The sequence below is a fragment of the Triturus cristatus genome, chromosome 6 (assembly GCF_964204655.1).
Source record: "Triturus cristatus chromosome 6, aTriCri1.1, whole genome shotgun sequence".
NCBI classification, from domain to species: Eukaryota; Metazoa; Chordata; class Amphibia; order Caudata; family Salamandridae; genus Triturus; species Triturus cristatus.
This window is the reverse complement of record NC_140589.1, coordinates 1,502,060,666-1,502,081,190: the sequence shown is the minus strand read 5'-3', so window position 1 is coordinate 1,502,081,190 and position 20,525 is coordinate 1,502,060,666. Positions and strand designations below refer to the sequence as shown.

General features: G+C 47.4%; 1 protein-coding gene across 2 annotated transcripts in view; it reads left to right on the top strand.

Annotated features, from left to right (window-relative positions):
* Positions 1–20,525, top strand: part of FERMT1 (FERM domain containing kindlin 1) — a 283,134-nt gene that overhangs the window by 112,600 nt on the left and 150,009 nt on the right. For both annotated transcript variants that reach the window (XM_085612639.1, XM_085612638.1), the window contains one exon: positions 12,821–12,923. In XM_085612639.1, the coding sequence (XP_085468765.1) occupies positions 12,821–12,923 (103 nt within the window). The remainder of the gene's footprint in view (positions 1–12,820; positions 12,924–20,525) is intronic.

Here is a 20,525-nt window from a genome sequence, read left to right as displayed (position 1 = left end):
TGTTCTCTCATTTTGTCTGACTTTGTGTCCTGTCTCATATAAATGTAAAATGTAAATGTCAAGGTACTTATAGAGCGCACTGTCACCAGACGGCCACCTTGCGGTGTCGCCTTTTGCGGTTTCCTGGCGCTGATACTCATACCGCTGTGGAACCCCTCCTGGCTTTCCCTGTGAAGTGTCCACTACTGGGCACCCCCAGGGTGAAACCAGGCATCCTTAGCGCTGTTGGGGCCGGTGTGGAGGCTAAGCAAGCTATTGCCCAGAGTTGCAGCGTGGGGCCCGTGATTAGAATAGGCACCGAGGCGAGAATAGACAGGTCCGAGGAAATTGAGCCCGAGCCCCGCCGAGGCGGGAATCGAACCCTGGTCCCTGGCCAGAACTCTGCTTCAGGGTCTGCCGCTCTAACAATTGAGCCACACTCCTCCATGTCATGTCATGTTGTGTCATGTTGTGTCATTGCTAGTTTAGTGTTGCATTGTCATGCCTTGCTGCCCTGTATCATATATGGTCTGGTATCACATCTTCAATTTGTCTAGGGTTGGGTTTTGCCTAGCGGTCTGTCTGGCATGGTGCCCAGTGTCATGTTTGATTTGTTTTGTCATTTTAAGTCTGGTATCATGTCATAATGTTATCTGTGGTGTCATGTCGACTGTGGTGTTCTGTCATGTTTGGTGCGACATGTCTGTCTGGTACGTCATGTCTGGTTTATCTGATGTGATGTATCTGCCATGCTTCTTTACAATCTGATATCATGATGAATGTTGTATTGTGCCAGGTGTATTGTTGGATTATTTTTCCATATGTGGTTTGGTTTTGTGTTGTCAGGTCTGGTCTTATCAATTTGTATTGGGGTGGGGTTGACACTGGTTTGATGTCTTGTCAGATGTTGTGAATGGTGTAGTGCTTTATATTCTGTTGTGATATGTTGTAACTGGTGTCATGTCTTGTGTCCTATTGTATATGGAATTATGTCTGGTATTGTGCCTGGTGTTGTGTGGTGTGATCTTTCTTGTCTGGTGTGATGCGTTACATTTGGTGTGTCGTGCGTGGCCTACTGTTGTGTCTGTTCCACTGTTGTCTGTCTGTGTCATGTCTAATCTGATTTTCTTTTATTGTCATGATATGTGTCTTCGTGGTGTTTTTGCTTTTGGTGTTGTATCTGATATTTTGCAAAGTGGTGTTTGGCTTTACATTGTCATGTTTGTTTGGTGTCTCTCTGTGTTGTCTGTGTTGCGTGTGGCCTGGTGTCTTCTCTGTGTGTTTTTTTGTGTTTAGTTTGATAATAAGTGATTTCTGGGGGAGTGCCTTGTCTATCTGGTGTTTCTCTGTTCTTTGTGTCACCCGATAACACAAAATCAATTTTTGTATCATCAGGTGTCGTGTCTAGTCTGTGTGTGATATCAGGCTGGTATATTCTGGCTAGGCTGGTATATTCTGGCTAAGCTGCCAAATTTGGTTCCAGGAGATCTGGATTCCAATCCTGAACTCCCAACATCAGTATGTATATATGAATATAAATAGAATATATATGTATATATAGAGAGAGAGTTAGAAATAGAGTGATATAGATAGAAATATATATAGATAGAGCTATTCATATGGATATATATTTAGAACTTTGTGTAAATACAAGCGCATTTGTGGTGTATTTTGTGGTTTATTCTGTCTTGTACAGGTACACTATATTAATGCAGAACAAACTCACTCCATGGTTTCTTCATATGCCAGTTTTGGCTAATAGAGATGATTTATCGAAGCATTATCTTGTGACATAGTTATGTTAGTTTCAACAGGTGTTGGGTCATTGTCTTAAGACTCCGCAAAAGCAGTCCAAGCATTGCATGGGATACTAAGCATTGCATGGGATACTAAGCATTGTAGGAAATGACCATGGTTTGTGTGATGGCCTCACAGATCTTCACCCAATTTTTTTGCTGGCTTTAGAACTCTTTGTACTTTACCACTGCAAACCAGTAACAAAGTGTCTGTGCTCTGCATTTAGCTATGGTTGAATTGGCAAACTGCTAATTTGAATATTTAACTTGCCCATAAGCCCCAGTTCATGATACAAAGTATACCCAGCATCTGAAAGTTAATAGCCACTAGTGGACTGCTGCACCTATTATGCCATTCACTACATTGGCAGTGCAGACATGGCTTCAATCCTACCATTATTTCCTGACTGTACCCGTATAAAATATTCAATTTGTCAAAACAAACCAAGATCAAAACCTTCCTTTCCAATATTAACTGGTCAACCATATGTAGGCTTTGTAGGGTGCATGATATTTAAAAGTAGGACATTTAGAAATGTAATGTTACCATATCTTTGCAGTGGCTAGCACCCAAAAGCTATTTTCACAGTAAGGAGGCTGGTTGCCCCATAAAGAAACACCGTGAAGCAATATTATCTATTATCTATTAATTCTGCTATCTCAAGGTAGGCACCAGCTAGAGAAACTATTCAACGACTATTTTTAATATTTATTAAAGCCCAACTTAATGGTGAAGTTGAATTTTTCACAAATATTAAGGAAAAGGAACTTTTTTGAAATTACCTTTTACCTCCCTGAAACTACTGCAAGCTAATATACCTAGGGCTTCTAATTGTCGCCTAGCTGGTGAATGGCCCTGAATGAAGTGTAAAAACTGCTCCTAGAGTAGATACAAAGACTAAAAGCCTAGGTGTGGAGAGGAGTCTTTGTTCCTCTGGCAGGATGACCATTTGGGCGGTGCTCAGGAACTTACTTTACTTCAAAGGGGGCCCCCCTGTTGCTGGCAGAGGTCAGATGGCAGGTGGACAGCCCCCTACTTTTTTCCTCGTAGTCGGACAGGCACAAAACCCAGTGAGGAGAACTGGTTTTGAGTGACCAGGAGAGAAGGGGCTGCTCTTTACCTTGGGCAAAGCCCTTGGTGGACTGATAGGCTCTCCATAAGGGAAAAAGGGTATCACCATTTTGGTTGTTAGGAGTGAATGACACTGTGGGATTGTTTAAAGTAAGGGAGTAGTGGGCAGGTTTGACTCTGCAAAATTTTACTCCATTGGTTAGGGGGGGGGCAGGAATGTTCCCCACCCACCACCTAGTGCCAGGCATACAATTGGCATCCCCTGGCACCCTCCTTAGAACACTACTGGACTGGGCTTGTCCTTTTTTGTTCTTCCTCACATCCAGTAGTGTGCCAGAGGGAGCCTCGAATGTATCCCCCTCTGAGCTTATCCTGCTAGAACCAACTACTTCACCATTACTGCACCCAACAGAAATCCAACCATGTGGAGCCTGCTTCAGCTGTAGACTGCTGCCTTGCCCGCTGAAGAGTTTTTACTTCCATCTTTGAGACTAAGTCCCAAGGTGAAACCTCCAACCTAGTCAAATCTAGTTTCTGTATCTGTCCCATACTCCAACGCGGTCCTGGTCTACAGTGACAAGTTGACCGAGTTTAGAAGTTAATGCTAATTTGGTGGTATTTTTATTTATTACTTTAAAAATTCATATCTTGGTTTCCTCCTATTGGATTTTGCTGTTTTGGCCTTCTATTTATTAAAATTTACTCGGTCAGAGATTTTTATTGTGTTGTATTTAAACTTTATTTCTGGTTTGATACGGCTTAAATACTTTATATATTACCTTAAGTTAAGCCTGTCTGCATAGCTACAAGGGTAATTAAGTGACTTTTATGGTTTACCCTGAGAGGGATTGTGATTTTACTCGAGGTGGGTAGTTACCACCTTTGGACTCCTAACCAGCTTTCTTACAAGCATACCCAGAATAGATTTGTTTTTAATTTGCAGTCTGATGTGTGGATGCATTTGCCCGAACATTGAGCCTCTCTTCTTCAAAAAATCCTGAAACAATACTTGCAGTGGCAAAGCAAGGAGGCTGTAGGCCTAATGCAGGGGAAATGATTCCTTGATCTGGTAGTGAAAAAGAACTATCGTTATGGTGGAGCAGGTCCCTCACCTAACTTAGCCCTGGTGCCACACCACCTGTTGCTGTACAGTGTTTTGTAATTTTATATTTAGCCTGATCGCATAATCTAGTAGTTATTTAGCTCAAACTGTCCTGCAGCTTCAATTAGCTTTGTTTTTTTTTTTTTTTTTTTTTTTTTGAAACCGTTTATTCCAATCTCAAATAGTTACAGGTATGGGCCTACAACCGTCTGGCCGGCCGCTAGAGTGGCAGAAGCATATGACATATATACAGAAAAATCTCTTGGCGGTGCAAAAAAGGTAAATCAGGAGATATCAGTAGTGCAGGCCACATAACTCCAAACCCACAATACGGTTTCCTTTTGTCGAAACACAACAACACAAAAAAAACCACACCCGCAAGGCAACCCGCAATCCCAAGTGACAGCACGCGCTCCTTAAGTGGGGGACCCCAACCAATCGCCAAACTCTGAAGAGGGGAATGAGAACAGATCAGGGACTGGGGAACCACGTGCCCATGGCTGGGGGAGGGGGTCGGCTAGGGGGACGGAGCTGGTGAGGCAGCCGGCAGCAGTGGCGGCTCGCAAATACCCCCGCGATAGGCGTTCCAGGGGCCCCAGATTTTCACCCACGCCCCAGGCTTACCCCTCGCAACATACACCACCTTTTCACGAAACATACACCAATCCATGTGTTCTTTCCAGGCCGACACCGCCGGGGGCCTCTGGGATCTCCACAATTGAGCAATGTCACGCTTAGCTATCATGTATCCCAGAGTCACCCACCGCGTCTGCGGAACCGAGTAGTCAGTTGGCTCCCACACATTCAGCAAGCATCTCCTCGCTTCAGGCAACAGCGCGACACGCGTAACCACTCGCAGGACCTCGTGCACACCACGCCAGAATCGCTCCACCTTTGGGCATTCCCACAGAATATGCAAGAAAGTTGCCAAAGCACCACAGCCACGCTTACACAGTCCATCCTCAGCAAAGCCCATACGTAGAAGCCTTGGCCCCGTCACGTAAACCCGGTGGAGGATCTTAAGCTGGACGAAGCGAAGGCGAGCCGGGATGGCCACCTCCTTCGGAGAGGCCACCGCGGAAATCCAGTCCTCGTCGTCCAATTCCAGCCCATCGGCAACCCAGGCCTCGCGGAGGCCAGTCAGCAGGCCCGATCGGTCGTTGATCAGTTTTTTATATATAAGGGAGATCGTGCTGTCTGGGACATGGCCATCCAGCACTCTGTCCTCCAGGGGGGGGGACTCCGGAATGGACGCGACATCCGGGAAGACGGAGCCCAGCGCGTGGCGGACTTGTAAGTACCGAAAGTACTCACTGCCTTGCAACTGAAACTCCGTCTGCAGCGTCTCGAAAGTTTTGAATCCCCCCCCTCGTCCAGAGATCTCCCACTGTGCTGATGCCGATTGTGTCCCACTTCTCGAAGCCCTTCGAGGTCCACAGGGAGCCCAACCTCGCAGACGCATATAGCGGTGACGCCCGGGTCAAACGGTCCTTCCACCCCATAGCTGCGTTAGCCGCGTGCCATACACGCACCATGACACGCGTCGGTCCCGTCAGGCGAGGGTCCGGCGCGCCAGAGTAGAGCGCTCGATTGTAGTCGCCACCGGGCAGGAGCATCTTGTCCATTTCAAATGCCGGGTTCAGGGCGGGCCCGTAAAGGCCATGATTAATCGCAGCTAGCTGGGAGGCCCAGTAATACCGTTTAATATCCGGGAGGGCAACCCCCCCATCGTACCACGGGAGCGTCAATTTAGCCAAGGCAATACGTGGCCTCCCGTCCCAGAACAGGCGACGCTGCAAACTCTCCACCTCACGGAAGTAGCGCGCCGGGACCAAGTCCATAGTGTTCTGGAGAGCGTACAGAAAGCGCGGCAACGACATCATCTTAAACAAGGCCGCTCGGCCGAGCGGCGAAAGCGGCAGACGCCGCCAACGCACCACGTCCTCCTTCAAGCGCTGGAGGGGGGGCAGCAAATTCCGCTCGTAGCGGGCCTCCGGGTCCAGAGTAATATATATACCCAGGTACCGAAACCCCTGGGAGGCAATCTGGATCGGACAGTCCCGTGGTAGGACCGGAGCCTCCCCGGCAAGCACATATACACAGGATTTCGCCCAGTTGATGACGAGGCCTGAGTTGCGACCGAATGAGCGCAAAACATCAACTAGGACGATCAGTGATTTACGCGGGGAGGCGAGATATAGAAGGATATCATCAGCGTAGAGGGACACACGGTCCTCATGCTCGGGGGTCCAGCGGAGACCACGGATGGAAGGGTGCCACCGCAGCCACTCCGCCAGGGGCTCCAGGGCCAGTGCAAACAGGAGAGGCGACAGGGGGCAACCCTGTCGCGTGCCCCGTCCCAGTGCGAATGGGGCCGAAACTCGTCCATTCACCACCACCTGCGCCAATGGGCCGGAATACAACAACTTGACCCAGCTGATGAAGCCCGGTCCAAAGCCAAACTTCGCCAGCATCGCCCAAATGTATGGCCACTCGAGCGTATCAAACGCCATGGTGGCGTCCAAGGACGCCAAGATGGCCGGTTCCCGCACGAACGGGACACGCGCGAGCACCCCGTGCAAGCGTCGCAGATTAAGGGCCGTGTTACGATGGGGTATGAAGCCGGACTGGTCTTGGTGGACCAAATCGCCCACCACGCCGACCAGCCGGTTGGCCAGCACCTTGGCGAGGATTTTGGGCTCCGCGTTCAAGAGCGAGATAGGCCTATAGGATGTGACCCGCTCACGGGGTCTCCCCTCCTTGTGGATCACCACGATCGTGGCCAGACGCTGGTCCGGCGGAAGGGAACCCCGCGAGCGGGCCGCCAGGAACATCGCGCGCAGGTGGGGCGCCAGTACATCCGGTCGCAGCTTATACAGCTCGATAGGGATGCCATTGGGGCCCATGGCCTTGCCAGATGCGACCGAGCGGATAGCAAGGGCAATTTCGTCCGAGGTGGGAGGAGCGTCCAGCGAATCCCTGTCCTCCACCGAAAGGGAGGGCAGCGCGATGTCCCGAAGCAGGGCATGGGAATCCTCCTCCGAGCAGGGAGAGACCGGGGAATACACCTCGCGGAAATAATCCGCGAAGCAGGAGACAATGGCGTCCGGCTCGGTGACACACACACCATCCATCCTCTCGATCAACGGAACCACACGACTCGCTCTCTCCTTTTTGTCCAACCACGCAATCAATTTACCAGCCTTATCACCCACATCATACAGTCGCCCCTGTTGCTCTCTACTGAGGCCCCTGGCCGCCTCCGTGACGAGGGCCCTATAGGCCGCCTGCTTGAGGTGTAGAACATGCAATGTGGCATCCGTCACCCCGCTCCCCAGGTCACCCTCTAGTTCAGTAATTTCGGCCTCCACCCGGGTTACCTCCTCCCGCTCGCGCCTCCGGGCATGGGAGATAAAGGAGAGGGCCTCCCCCCTGAGAACTACCTTAAAAGCCTCCCAAAGGGAGATAGCCGAAGGGACAGACCCCACATTCTCCTCGAAGTACCGCTGCAAGGATTTGATCAATACCGGCTCGAATAGTGGGGTCGCGCAGGTACCAGGCATTGATTGGGGCTACCCTGCCCTCCCCCCTCGGGAAGACATCAAAGTGCAACAGTAGTGGGGAGTGATCTGAAATACCCCGCGCCAAATGGCGCACCTCTCCCACTCTCCCAGCATAGGCCGCAGGGACAAGGACATAATCAAGCCGCGAGAGGCTACCATGGGCACCCGAGTGGAAGGTGTATTGCAGCTGCGCGGGATGCTTTAGTCGCCAGCAATCCACCAATCCTAGTGTATCTAAAAGGCCGGACAGCCACGCCTGTGCCCGGGGGAGGTCCCTGGGGGGATGACGATCCATAGACCCAGAAGCCACCGCATTGAAGTCCCCCCCCAACTACCAGAAGCCCACCCGGGAGGTCAAGGAGGAGGCGCCCCAGGTCCGCAAACGTGGTAGATTGCAACCCCGGCGGAACGTACACTGATACAAAAACGACCACTCTGCCCTCCATTCTACCCACCAAGACAGTGTAACGTCCCCTCTCATCATGGCGCACCTCATCAATCTCCAATGGGAGCGAGTTCTTAATCATGATGCCCACCCCCCGCGAGCCCGAGGTGAAGCCCGAATGGGCCACCAAGCGATAGCCTCGCCGATTCATGGCATGAAAGGAATTACCTATAAGGTGTGTCTCCTGCAGGAAGACCACATCTGGTGAAATTCGTTTCAGATACTGCAGGACCACACCACGCTTAATCCTATCCCCCAGTCCGTTAACGTTCCATGATAACACAGTCAAATCCCTACCCCCCATCATACATGGAAGCCATCAGTCGTCCCCAAAAGAGCATCTCGAAAACAACAATACAGTAAAGGGTTCGCCTTGCGGTGCAAACAAACAACACTCCACCCCCGCCCACCCATCCCAACAGAACTCCCCCCTCCCTGCACCCCTGCATGAGCCCAGACAGCCCCCCCAAAGTGCAGTGTGCCTGTCGCCCCATAGACGAAAAACTAACTAGTCCCCCAGAGGAGGAGGGAAAGCCCCCAATGGACCCCGTACGACCTCCATAGGAGGGGAACATACACGATCAGTGAATGGTAACCGGAATGTTGTCCAGAGCAAGGCCTACTATTCACCCCTCAGTTCTGATCCGGCGAGCCCTCCCCGCCAACCGCACCCCCCCCACCCCCCCGGCCCCGATCCCCAGGCAGAGTATCCAACCAGTCCCCAGCCGCCTCGGGACGGTCAAAAAAGTGCGTGCGACCATCCACCTCCACCCTCAGCTTAGCTGGAAAAAGCATTGAGTACTTAAGGTTCAGGTCCCGTAGGCGACGTTTAACTCTGAGAAAACTCAGTCTCTGCTTTTGGACCGTCGGAGTAAAGTCAGGGTAGAAATTCACGTCCATATTATCGAGCTTGACCGGTCCCTGTAGCCTGGAAGTCTGCAGGATAGCGTCTCTGTCCCGAAAGTTAAAAATCCGGGCAATGAGAGGCCGCGGCGGGGCTCCGGCCTTAGGTCTTCCTCCGGGGACCCTGTGAGCACGTTCCACCGCAAAAAGTTTACTCAGCCCCCGGGGCTGGAGACGGGTGAGGATCAGGTCTTCCACAAACAAATCTGCCGCCTCCTCCTCCCGTCCCTCCGGCACCCCGACAATGCGAACGTTGTTCCTCCGGGCCCGACCCTCAGAGTCCTCCAATCGACGGTCCATCAGGGCGCTCGCCTGGCCAAGCCGGTGCACCTCCTTTTGAAGGGCCGCCACGTCTGTAGTGAGACTCGAGGTGGTGTGGGCCAGGGAATCGACCCGGTCATTTGTTTTAGACAAGTCGGCTCTCACCAGGCCCACATCCACCAGGGCCGAGTCTATCTTCTGCGCCAGAGTATCAAAGCGCTGGTCCACCGAGGCCTTCATCTCGGCAATGGCGCCCATGACGTCCCGGAGGGTCAGATCCGCGGGCTGAGCAGACGCCTCAGTCGGGCCCGCGGGGGATGTACGCTGTGCCTCTGGAGATCCCTTCTGGAGGGTGTAGCGGTCCATGCTGTTAGACTGATGTGCCGGGCCACGGCGGGTCGATTTCACCTTTGCCCGGTCGCCATCTTGCTTTGTGGACATGTCGCACTCCCAAAGTCGTGCCAATCTCCTCGAAAGGGCCGATAAACCAGTTCACGGGTTCCGGGGGGGGGTGACCACTGGACCGCAGGACAACTCACAGCCGGCGGGTCAGCCGGGCACCGGGACAAGGCCACACCACCGCACCCCGCTCCGCAACCCTACCTCGCTTGAGGGCAAGGAGGGCGCAAAAGCGAAAGTGAAAGCGCGGGGTACGCGAGTCGCCCAGCCCTGCCCGCCGCTGTTGTTCGCTTTGTCCCCGGATCGCCCCACAACTCCAATCCGGCGGGCCGGCGCGGAGAAGGCCGCAATCTTCGATCGGTGCTCCCACCAGTGTCCGGGGTCCGATTCGAAAACGGAAAACGGGTGCCGCCTCAGCTCGGGTACACAGACACAGTCCCCTCATCAAAGACAGGATATAATCAGGATTAATTCAGGAGGTCGCGGAGGTCCTCGGGAGCTTCGCACCTACGCGGCCATCTTGGTTGCGCGCTAGGCTCCTCCCCCTCAATTAGCTTTGTTGATCCTTTAAGCAAGTTAGGGCCTATAATGAAGACATTCCAGGCAATGCTTGCAATGCGAATTGTCATCACTAACTAAAGCTTTGTATTTTTTAAAGAGTTGTTTAACCGACTTCCAAACATTCTCACATGAACTGTTGGAAGACAATAGGTGTAGAGCCCATCTACAGTACTGAGGAGCATATTTACAAGAGCTTATCGCCACCAGACGCCACTTTTGATGATGTTTGGGTGGCAATAAGCCCTTCACCTTATTTAGAAGGTAGTGTTAAGCCACTTAACGTGGCTTAATGCTGCCATGTAAATAAGACCCCCTTTCACGCAGCCCTTAGCGTGAAAGGGGTGGGCAATGGGTGTTGCGGTGGGCATTCTGCTGCAACACCCAGTGATTTTTTTACTCCTCCCCCCATTTACAAGGGTGACATAAATATGTGACAGAGACAAAAATAAGGCCAGGGAGAACATGGTCTTAACCTGGAGAAATTATTCATTTCTCTTAATTGCTGTTTCGATGTGTGCTACATTCTGCAGCACACATCAAAACAGCAAATCACCACTAGTGATTGTTCATGTGCAGTATGGTGTCCCTTCCTGCACATAAACAAACATTAAAAAATTATGAGTTGCAACTTCTATGTGTGCTGCACAAAGTAGCACACATAGAAGTCACAAATCGCCATTACTGATTGTTCATGTTCAGGAAGGTATCCCTTCGTGCACATAAACAATCATTCACCACAACTCCGGCGCCCTTGCACTACTGTGCAAGGGTGCCCACTTTGGCGCTAAAGCAAACACAAGGAGATGATGAACGGAGGGCTGAAACTTTTCAGACACTCACCCCAGTCACAGATCTGGGTTGAATCCATCATCTTTCTTAAGCTCACTTCGCCACCCCAGCTTTGGTGCTAGGCAGCTAACTTAAGCTCCAGCATTAGGTGAAGCGTAGGGGTGTGCCACACAGCACATCCCTGCGTTTGAAAAATGTGCGGTGTTAGCACTTTTGGAGCCACACTGTTCTCCGCCAGTTTATTTCAAATATCCCCCTTATTTCGTAAGAGAAAAAGTGCCCGTGCTTAGTGTTTAGCTCAGGAGCGCTGCTGCCGGCATTATAGAATGTTAGGGCTGCCGAATACTAAGGCTGCGTGGTCTTGATGTAAAAAAGAGAGATTCTCTTGGGTGTATATGACCACCTAGGCTACAATCATGTCAAATTCACTCAGAACATGCAAACAAACTCAACTGAGGGTCTAAAATACCCAAAACAATAGCCGCATATATCTCAAAGACAAAAAAACCAAATTGAGTAAAAATTAATGTTGTGATTTATTAATAACAATATATCCACATATCTGTGATTGTATACTAAAATTCATATAAACAGTCAAAATAAAGAACATGAACAATGTCTTACTCACCCGGGGATGAGAAATACGGGGAGACGGCACGATATCCTAAAGGATCGGACGACGCCGCACTACGAGCAGACACCGCCAATTTACGAAGGTGCACGTTTGGAATAATTCCCCAACGAGGAGCTAACGCTGGACAGTGGTAATCGTGCAGTATTGATGCGGAATCTTGATGAATGAGTGGACCGGATCCTACTGGGCAGAGTCCCCTATATTCCGCAGTAACCTATAACTATTGAGATCCCTATAGTCTCAACAAACAGGGACTTTAAAGGACTGCATTAAGAACATTCTCGCAACAGATAATATTCATACATCTGTTTCTTAAAGTGGACTGCACCCGCAATAGGGGTTTTTAAATTGTTCAAAAATATTGGAGAGTTTTTATCTTTGTCCTGAGGAAGGTGGATCTTAATTAGAACTTACCACCGAAACGCGTCGACGCCTGTACCATTCAGAATTGGTCTAAAATCCAGAAACTGTCTCACACTTGGATCTACTGTATTAAAAATAGACCTGTGATACACACATATATATTAATGTACACTGGAATTATACCATTCTGTGATGAATATATTGATTTCACATCGTATCCTTGCTCTCTAACTTTTATGTTTTAGACATTGTTCATGTTCTTTATTTTGACTGTTTATATGAATTTTAGTATACAATCACAGATATGTGGATATATTGTTATTAATAAATCACAACATTAATTTTTACTCAATTTGGTTTTTTTGTCTTTGAGATATATGCGGCTATTGTTTTGGGTATTTTAGACCCTCAGTTGAGTTTTTTTGCATGTTCTGAGTAAATTTGACATGATTGTAGCCTAGGTGGTCATATACACCCAAGAGAATCTCTCTTTTTTACATATTTGTGGTACCCTGTCTCTTGGGCAGTGGGGTCCCTCCCATGTTTTTTACATGCGTGGTCTTGATTCCAACTCATGTCCCTTTCTTTCACCACCAGATACTTCCTGCCCATTTATCTCACTCTTCCAAGCTCTTTTTCATCTTTGCTTCCTTTCTTTGTCACAGTTTTTCAGTCTTTCTCTTTTCCTTTTTTCCCTATTTTGCAATTTCTCTCTCTTGCTCTGGGTAAAAGTCTGATGAGGAAAAATATGTTCTGGTCCCCAAAAATGAGTGCAGATGGATCCCAACTGCAGCCACTGGCTCAAATTAAGCACTACCCATCTGGCAAATAGGTATCGGTTCAATATTTATCAATATTTAAATCAAGTTTGTGGCTGTGACACGGTGGTTGTATGTAGCAATTTTAATTTTGTAGCAGTTTATCAAAGTGTGTTTTTGTTTTTATGCATGCAGTTGGCTTGATTCCTCTCGATCACTCATGGAGCAGGACATCCAGGAGGATGATCAGTTGTTACTGCGTTTTAAATACTACAGTTTCTTTGATTTAAATCCAAAAGTAAGTTGGTGCCTTATTTTCCTTTGCATGTTTGCATTTTTGTTTTGAATATTCACCTGCTATATTATGTCACATTGTTGATTGTACCTTTGCTTTGTGCAACAACCTAGTGAGATATTAACACACTTGACATTTTAAATGTATTGCCGTCAGAACAAGCTTTTCAGTGTGTCAGGGATCTGCACATCATAGAATAAGTAGGTGGTGGTGTTTATATAGTGTGCAGCACTACTAGGGGTCTCTTGGTGTTCGTCTCAGTGAACCTGCCTCAGACATGCCATCTTGGATAAAATGTTCACCATGTGAGAGAGGAAAAGAAGGGGTGGGGTCATGGAGAGGAGGTAGGCTTTAACCCAAACACTGACGGATACCCACTCCACACCTCCCCAAAACTTCTGAGGATAACACTGATGTCCTGATGAGGTAGCATATCCAGGCTGACAACCGCTTCACAGCACTAACCCATGCGCTGAAACCCCACTCTTTATCAGGGTTCCCGCTCACCTATTACTGCACCATGTGATATCCGCTGTTGACTGAGTAATTAGGTAAAGAGAGCGGATATCATATGACGCACAATGGCACCTTGACAAGTCTGCTGCTTAATCCAAAAAATGAGTCTTTAGCTTTTGCCTGAAGCACATAAATGTAGAAGAGCGTAATGTGGAGGGGATTGAAGGGGGGTGGGAGAGGAGTGTTTCAAGTATACATCCCTTTACTGAAAAAGAGAAGCTACCACATGATTGAAATATATATAAATGGTTGAATACTTTTTTCCCCATGGACTACTGCATACGTCTCCAGCCAGTATATGATGACGAATTTTAAAGCTCAAGTACCTAGGAGATGACCAATGTAAGCACTTCTATACAAAGCATAGGATTTGCACCTTCCTTTGAGGTGACCATCACCTCTTAAACGTGATTATATGTTTGAGAGTGTAGCAAGAAGAAAAGTTTGAAAAATGTAATAGAAATTATGCAATCTGGTTCCTCTATATTTTAGGAAAATAAAACCTGGAAAAGGTCTGTAAGAATGGTATGGACACAGAATTTTGGTTTTAATTGAATCGCTCTATAGAAGGAAGCAAAATTCATATTATAGTTCTAAAACTTGAAATGGTGCACTCACGTTTTCCTGTTCTCTATGCTATAGTTTTTATTATGTTACCTCTTCATACAGTTTTTTTTTGTACTAGGTGTTTCAGTTTGCATTGGTTTTATGACCAGCATCTCAACCCCAACTAGTTTTCTGGTGATCTTTCTACTTTTATTTTGGAGTTAAGAATTAATAAAGAATTCAGATAATCTACTTACCATTAGAAGATGATTTCTATCTCTCTTGAGGTACAGGAGGTCCATGTGCCCTCTGCTGACCCTCAGTGTGTTTTGACTTATATTGTATCATGCAAAATGAATCTGTACACTTGTGCCATGTCTCTCTTGGAATCCTCTAAGAAAATCCTAATGAGTGAAGAAGACACTGCTTAGCGTTCCAGAGTACACTAACTTTAAAAGTGTTCTAAAAGCACATGTACAGTCTGACAGTGGCTGATAAGACGAAGGAGCGTCGCCCCACTGAACAAAAGGAAAAATAAAATAATAACTATTGTTATTATCATTTTATTTTTTCTATATACTTTAGTGATTTTCTCTCCTGAAGTGCGCATGACTACATTAGCCAGCCCTCTTGGGCCAGACAAGCAGTCAAGCTCACTTAGCATCTTCCCCACCAGGCTGCATTACACAGCCTGGTGAGGAACATGCAAACTCTCCCAGTCCCCGTCTGAGTGCCGATCCACGGTGCTCAGACCAATCACAATGCTGCAAATGCTGCATTGCAGCGTTGTGATTGGCTATGGGGAGGGTGGGTGCTTCATTCTGCTGGCTGGGATTTCAGGAAGATGTCAGAGGGACAGAGAACGAAGGAGAGGCGGTGGCCGTTTCAGGTAAGTTATTTTTTTTTTTTTGTCCTTGCCGCCCCTTGCCCCCGCGCACCACCCGGGTCTGGTAGCAGCCGCTACTGGTAAGAGATGTACCTAACTGGCTGAGACAGATAGAAGCTAAAGACTTCTGATAGTTTTCTCTAACTCATCTTATGATGGCTTGGCCAATCACAAAGCTTACACTTTGTGAAAAATGAGAGAGAAGGCAAGTTAAAAGTGCTTGAAACACAAATGCATGTAGTTGTGGTAAAGTAATGAAAGGTCCCATCTGAAATCACTTAAAACAATAAAAATGTAATGATTCGAAACTGTATGAGGAATTGTAATTTAAGGTAAGAGCTAAAAGTTGAAAATATAGTTCACACTTTGTCAGAAAAGATCAGTGGGATCAAGGTTTAAGGTAGAAAGATCAAAAAAACGCCTAAGGTCCTCATTGAGAATTTGTGCGATGTGGATTTTCCACCAAAAAGAGACTAATGTGCCATCTGCCAAACTTTCAGTACAGGCAGGGCCGGTTCTAGGATTTTTGGGTATTGGTGCGAAGGGGAATGTGCGAGGTCCCTCTGATTTACATAAGTGACAACTTCTGGGCTCCGGAAGCTGCTTTGTGCAGACTCCTCCTGGGCAACAGCTTCTCCTCTCAGCCACCTACAAGCACCTTTTTACAGCCCATTTCAGGCTGAATGGGTGAGAATTGCTGGGGGGCTAAGAGTTAAAACTGTGGGGACGCTAAAGTGCTGGACAAAGGGCATCCCGCAGTCTCTCTGAATGGGCAGCCGGGCAGGAGGCCTAATTGCAGGACAAAACTGCATAATGTGTTTCGTTGCAACTGGGACAAGAGGAAGTGTCCCCCTCCCTTAGGTCTACCCACACCATCCCTGAGAGGCTCAGGGAGGTGGGGGCTTCCATGGGCCCAATTGTTACAAGAAACATTTCTTTCAATTGGCTCAGCAGGGGTAACTGATGACCTTCGGTGTGTTGCACTTGGGATGGTATGATGTTGTTGTTTGCAGCTGCAGGATTAGAGAACTCCTTGACAATGCTGAAGAGTTTGTTGCCATTGTTGGAGCTGGCTTCGAGTTAGGACCTGTTTCTTTGCATCTCGTAGTTGGTGGTAGAGGTTGAAGGTGGCTTTTTATCTGCATTTTGCAGTGATGTTTTTGTCTAGTCTCCATATTCTTTCAAGTCGTTTGCCATGGCGCTTGGACTCCCTGAGGCCATCTGTGTACCAGCTGGGGCATTTATTGTTTTTGTAGGTCTCCTTTCTGGTGGGAGCGGTGTGGTTGGCACAGTGGGTGAGTCATTTTCTGAATAGCTTGGTGTCTACATCTAGGTTCCTGGTGTGGTTGGATTGGCGTTCCTGTAGGAGCTTCTTCCAGTTTTATTTGGATATTTTGCCCCATTGTCTTGAAGGTGCTTTGGGCTTTTCTGTCAAAGTGGCTTGGTGGGTGGGTATCTTGAAATACATGATGTAGTGGCCGGACCATGTGAGTGGGGTCATGTGGATGGTGGTGATCCTGTTGGAGGAGAAAATAGTGTAGAGGGTGTGGCCTGCTTTGCGGGTTGGTTGCTGAGACTGTTGAGGAGGGCCATGGAGTTAGGGTCTGTGATGTCTTCCAAGTGAAACTTGAGATCTTTGAGGAGGATGAAGTTGGTTAATCTGATGGAGAGGGGAGCGATGAAGTCTACAATGTGGATGCAGAATTCCGCTCGGGCCTGCTGGATGGTAGGCGCGGGTTCCCTTAAGGGTGGCGTTGAAGTGAAAGTCAATGGAGGTGGTCTAACCAATCATTTCTTTGTAGATGATCGGCAGCCCTCCACCTGGTTCATGCATTTGGTCCTGGTGTAGGATTTTGTAGTCCAGAGGACTGAGAGAGAGTTCAGTAAAGAAGGTTCAGTAAACAATGGGGCCTGTTGCTGCAGTTCTTATCAATGGATGCCAGGCGTCTTAAATGCCCAAGATCCTTAAGGGATCTCCAGATTATCCCCCCTTCGGTGGCATAAGATGGTAAAGGTCAGCACTAAATGCCTTGGTGTATCGCCCTTTCCACCAAACTCAGTTGTGTTTTCTCCCTGACAATCTTAGTCCCTAATTTATTGCACAGAATTTGTTTATGTGCCATGTACGGGGGTTTAAGTCTGTAGGCGTGGTGAGGGGGAGTTCTCACTTTTTTAGGTATCTTGACTTAGTGATAAAACTCAATGAAAAGTCTACTGAATATAAAAAAGAAATCTCCCTGTAGTTCTTGCCATGCTTCTATTTGCCCATGTCTCCCCAATCCTGCACGTCTGTCTTCTCCTTTTTCTTCCATTCAGCACTTTATACACATGATTTCAACAGTTCCATTTACCCCCTTTATTTGCCATCTTATTGGAGAAGTAATCAGCAGTGCAGAACCTGCACAAGCTGTAAGGCAGTTTTTCGCTAAATCTCTTGTTAAGATTTGACACTTTAGAATCATCCCATTTGCTGTATAGACAAGTCCTGCCTAAGGTGAGCATTACTGGGGGATTGTTTGTTTCACTTCAGGGTGTTGAGACCAAGTGTGCAGTGGCCAAACTGCTGCACAGCTGTGGCAAAGAGTAGCTTGAATGACACATTGTGACAATTTCCTGCCTATCTTGATATGTATATCTATGGATGGCCTCCAAAGCCTAAGGAATTAAGGGTAACCTGGAGAACCACTGTAAGACATTACCTGTTGGCCTTCGAAACTCAGAAACCAGATACTATTTCGAGCTCATTGAATGTCAAAAACATACTTTTTAGGATACGACTTTCAGTGGGTAGTAAGGGCGAGCAGTCAGTCAATACTTAATCCCAATGCTTGATAAAATCATGTGCTACAGTTAACACTAGAATGGTGTTAAGTAACTCTTCAACCTTATCCCACTCTTAATCTCTATCTGTCTTTCTCTCTCTCACTCTCTCCCTCTCCCGCTCTGTGTAACTAAATTCTCTCTTTGTCTTGACTCTCTCTACCTCACCTTTGTCTACCTTACCTCATTCTCAATAGACCTCACCCAACTTCATTTCGCTCTGGTGCTCTCTTATGACCTTGCTTCTCTATCACTCTCTTTGCCTACATCTACATTCATCATGCTTGATTCTTTCTCTCTCTCTCTCTCACCCATTTCTCTTTACCTCACTGCTCTTTCCCTTTTGATTCCCCACCGTTATCTCTCCACCATCTACCACACTTTACACAGAACCTACCATTCCACTTGTTTGTTTCTTCATGCACTCCTCCTATGTGCGGCGCAGGAGCTTCAGTCCCTGCCGTTCACTTCCATCCAGTTTTTATTTCATCCTCCACTTGGTCTTCCATTTTGACCCCTCACATCTGATGCTAAGGGTCAGCACTCCAAGTTACTCCTCTCTGGAAGCTTCAGGCCCTGCCTTGTGCTTCCATTCAGTCATCATCACATGCTCCACCCTCACTGCTACTGCTGTTCGTTGCCTTCTCATTTGGTCCGCTCATTATGTGCTGCTTAATATCTGTGCCCTTAGGAGCTGCAGTGTAGGAGCTTTAGACCCTTGTCTTCCATCTGCTCTTTCTTCCATCCTCAAGCACTAACTAATACGTAGGCATTATTGGCGGCACCTGCGAGCTACAACCACTGTTAATTACCCTCACCATAGGTTTAGCACCGAGCTGTAGGCGAAGGCGTGTAGCAAGCGTGGCTAATTAACAGTAGTTACTCATTGGAAGGTACAGGCAAGAAGGCTACTTGCAACCCTCTCCAACAAATTTGCAGCTCTCTGGGAGCAGGAGGGATCTCTCTCTTGAAGAGAAATTAATAGAACGGTTCCAGTCTCCCCCTGCGCTCCCTCAGCCCTGCATCTTCGGAAAACCCCAATCAGCCAAAAACAATAGAACAACGTTTTGTTTGGCCAATTTGCCCTCTATCTCAGCAAAATCAAAGGGAGGAGCACAGTCAGGTGTGTCTAAATAGGCTACAAGTGAAAAGGTTAAGGGATGATGGAGCAGTTTCTTCTAATCTCTTCGGGTAAGAGAAAGCTCCACTTCTACTCCTGCAATGCTTCCAGGGCCCATAGCATACAGGAAGGACATTGGGAGCTATCAGAATGCTACAGGCCAGCCAAGGGAACATTTTGATTTACTCCAGCTCACAGCATTCCACCGTTGGTGCTATTGGCTGTTGATTCCTTCCATCTTGGTCCCTCCTGTTTCCACATGTGCTGCTCAGTTGTTGTAAGGAAGAGAAGAGGAGGTGGTAGATTGAGCATAGAGAGAAGTGGAAAGGAAAGCGAGTATTGACTAAGGCAGTAATGTACACAATCTATTTCTCCCAGGTACTCTGAAGACATCCAACTTGTTAATACTATCCAAGGGTGCAAATTTAGGGATTCTAGTGTATCCACAGGTAGTGTCTGGTCCTCAGGAAAAAGTCAGGAAATTATGACTAGGGTCTCTGGAAGTCTCACTTCCTGTTAGGTGGAGGCACATCTGCAAGCTGAATGTTTTGGATGACTGCTTTGAAACCTCTGTGTAGCTTCAGAATTCTTGAAGCGCTCTGGAATTTCTGCTTCTGTTGTATCAAAGTCCTGCTGCGTTTTATGAAAATGCTGAAGCTGATTTAAAGTTAAACATTAACTGGATATTTCAAGTTAGCAGCAAGCAAGTGCTGAATACGTATAAAGACTAATGCAGGCTCCCTGCACAGAAATCATTGACATTTAAAAGAAAGAAAACACTTGGATTCGTCACCATTTGGTGTTGATCTTTCTTAGTTAACTCACAACTTCGCTCTTCTTAAGAGCTGCATGTTTGACATTGTCCTTTTCATCCTCCTCCTGACCGTCGTTCTGTGTAGCTGGATGTGTGCACATCTTTAATATTCTTGTATTTGCGGCCTGGATTTTCCCTCCTTTTTATGCTGTCACTCTCATTATAAGTAGCTACTTTTGTGTCTTGAGAAAAAGTGCAGGTCAGAAGCGAGTTCTGTGTAAGGACGTGTTTGGTTGTATTCTAGGATGACACTCTATCCTGGCCCTTTGTTAATGAAACATTAGAACATGGATAAACCACCTGTAACGGAATTACATTTTTATCATGTTTCCAAAGAGTTCCATGACATCAGAGGACGAGGCCGCAGGCTAATTTTTTTTTGTGATGTCTCGGATCTCCAAGGTATCTCATACAACCTCACATTCTAGAGTTACAGATGTGTTTTTCCTGTATTCTAGCAGGTGCACAGATATACATACATCCTTTTTCTATTAAAAAAGCAAATTTTTTCAAACTTAACGCAATCTGGCTGAAGAGACAGCACATTTGTGGCCGTTTTGTAATGGTCATCTCCACTCCCATTAAAATGTCAGATTCTTGTTAGAGGATGTTTACAAATCACAAAATAGGACTTAATTGTTCAAGTGTTTACAGGTGCTGTGCACCGAAACCTATTTGTGGGGACCGGAACGTACTTTTCAGACATTGACCCCGAGCAATAAGAGAAAGGCAAAAAGTGCAGCAAAAAGGATAAGATAAATATAGTAAAGCAGTGTCAAAAGCAGGGGAATAAAGTATCAGCGAGAGTGAGATAAAGGGACAGGAAGTGCAGTGTGGTGAACAAGAGGCATGACCTGGAATCAAACGTTAGTAAATTAAGCACTGCTCACAATACTTTGTCAG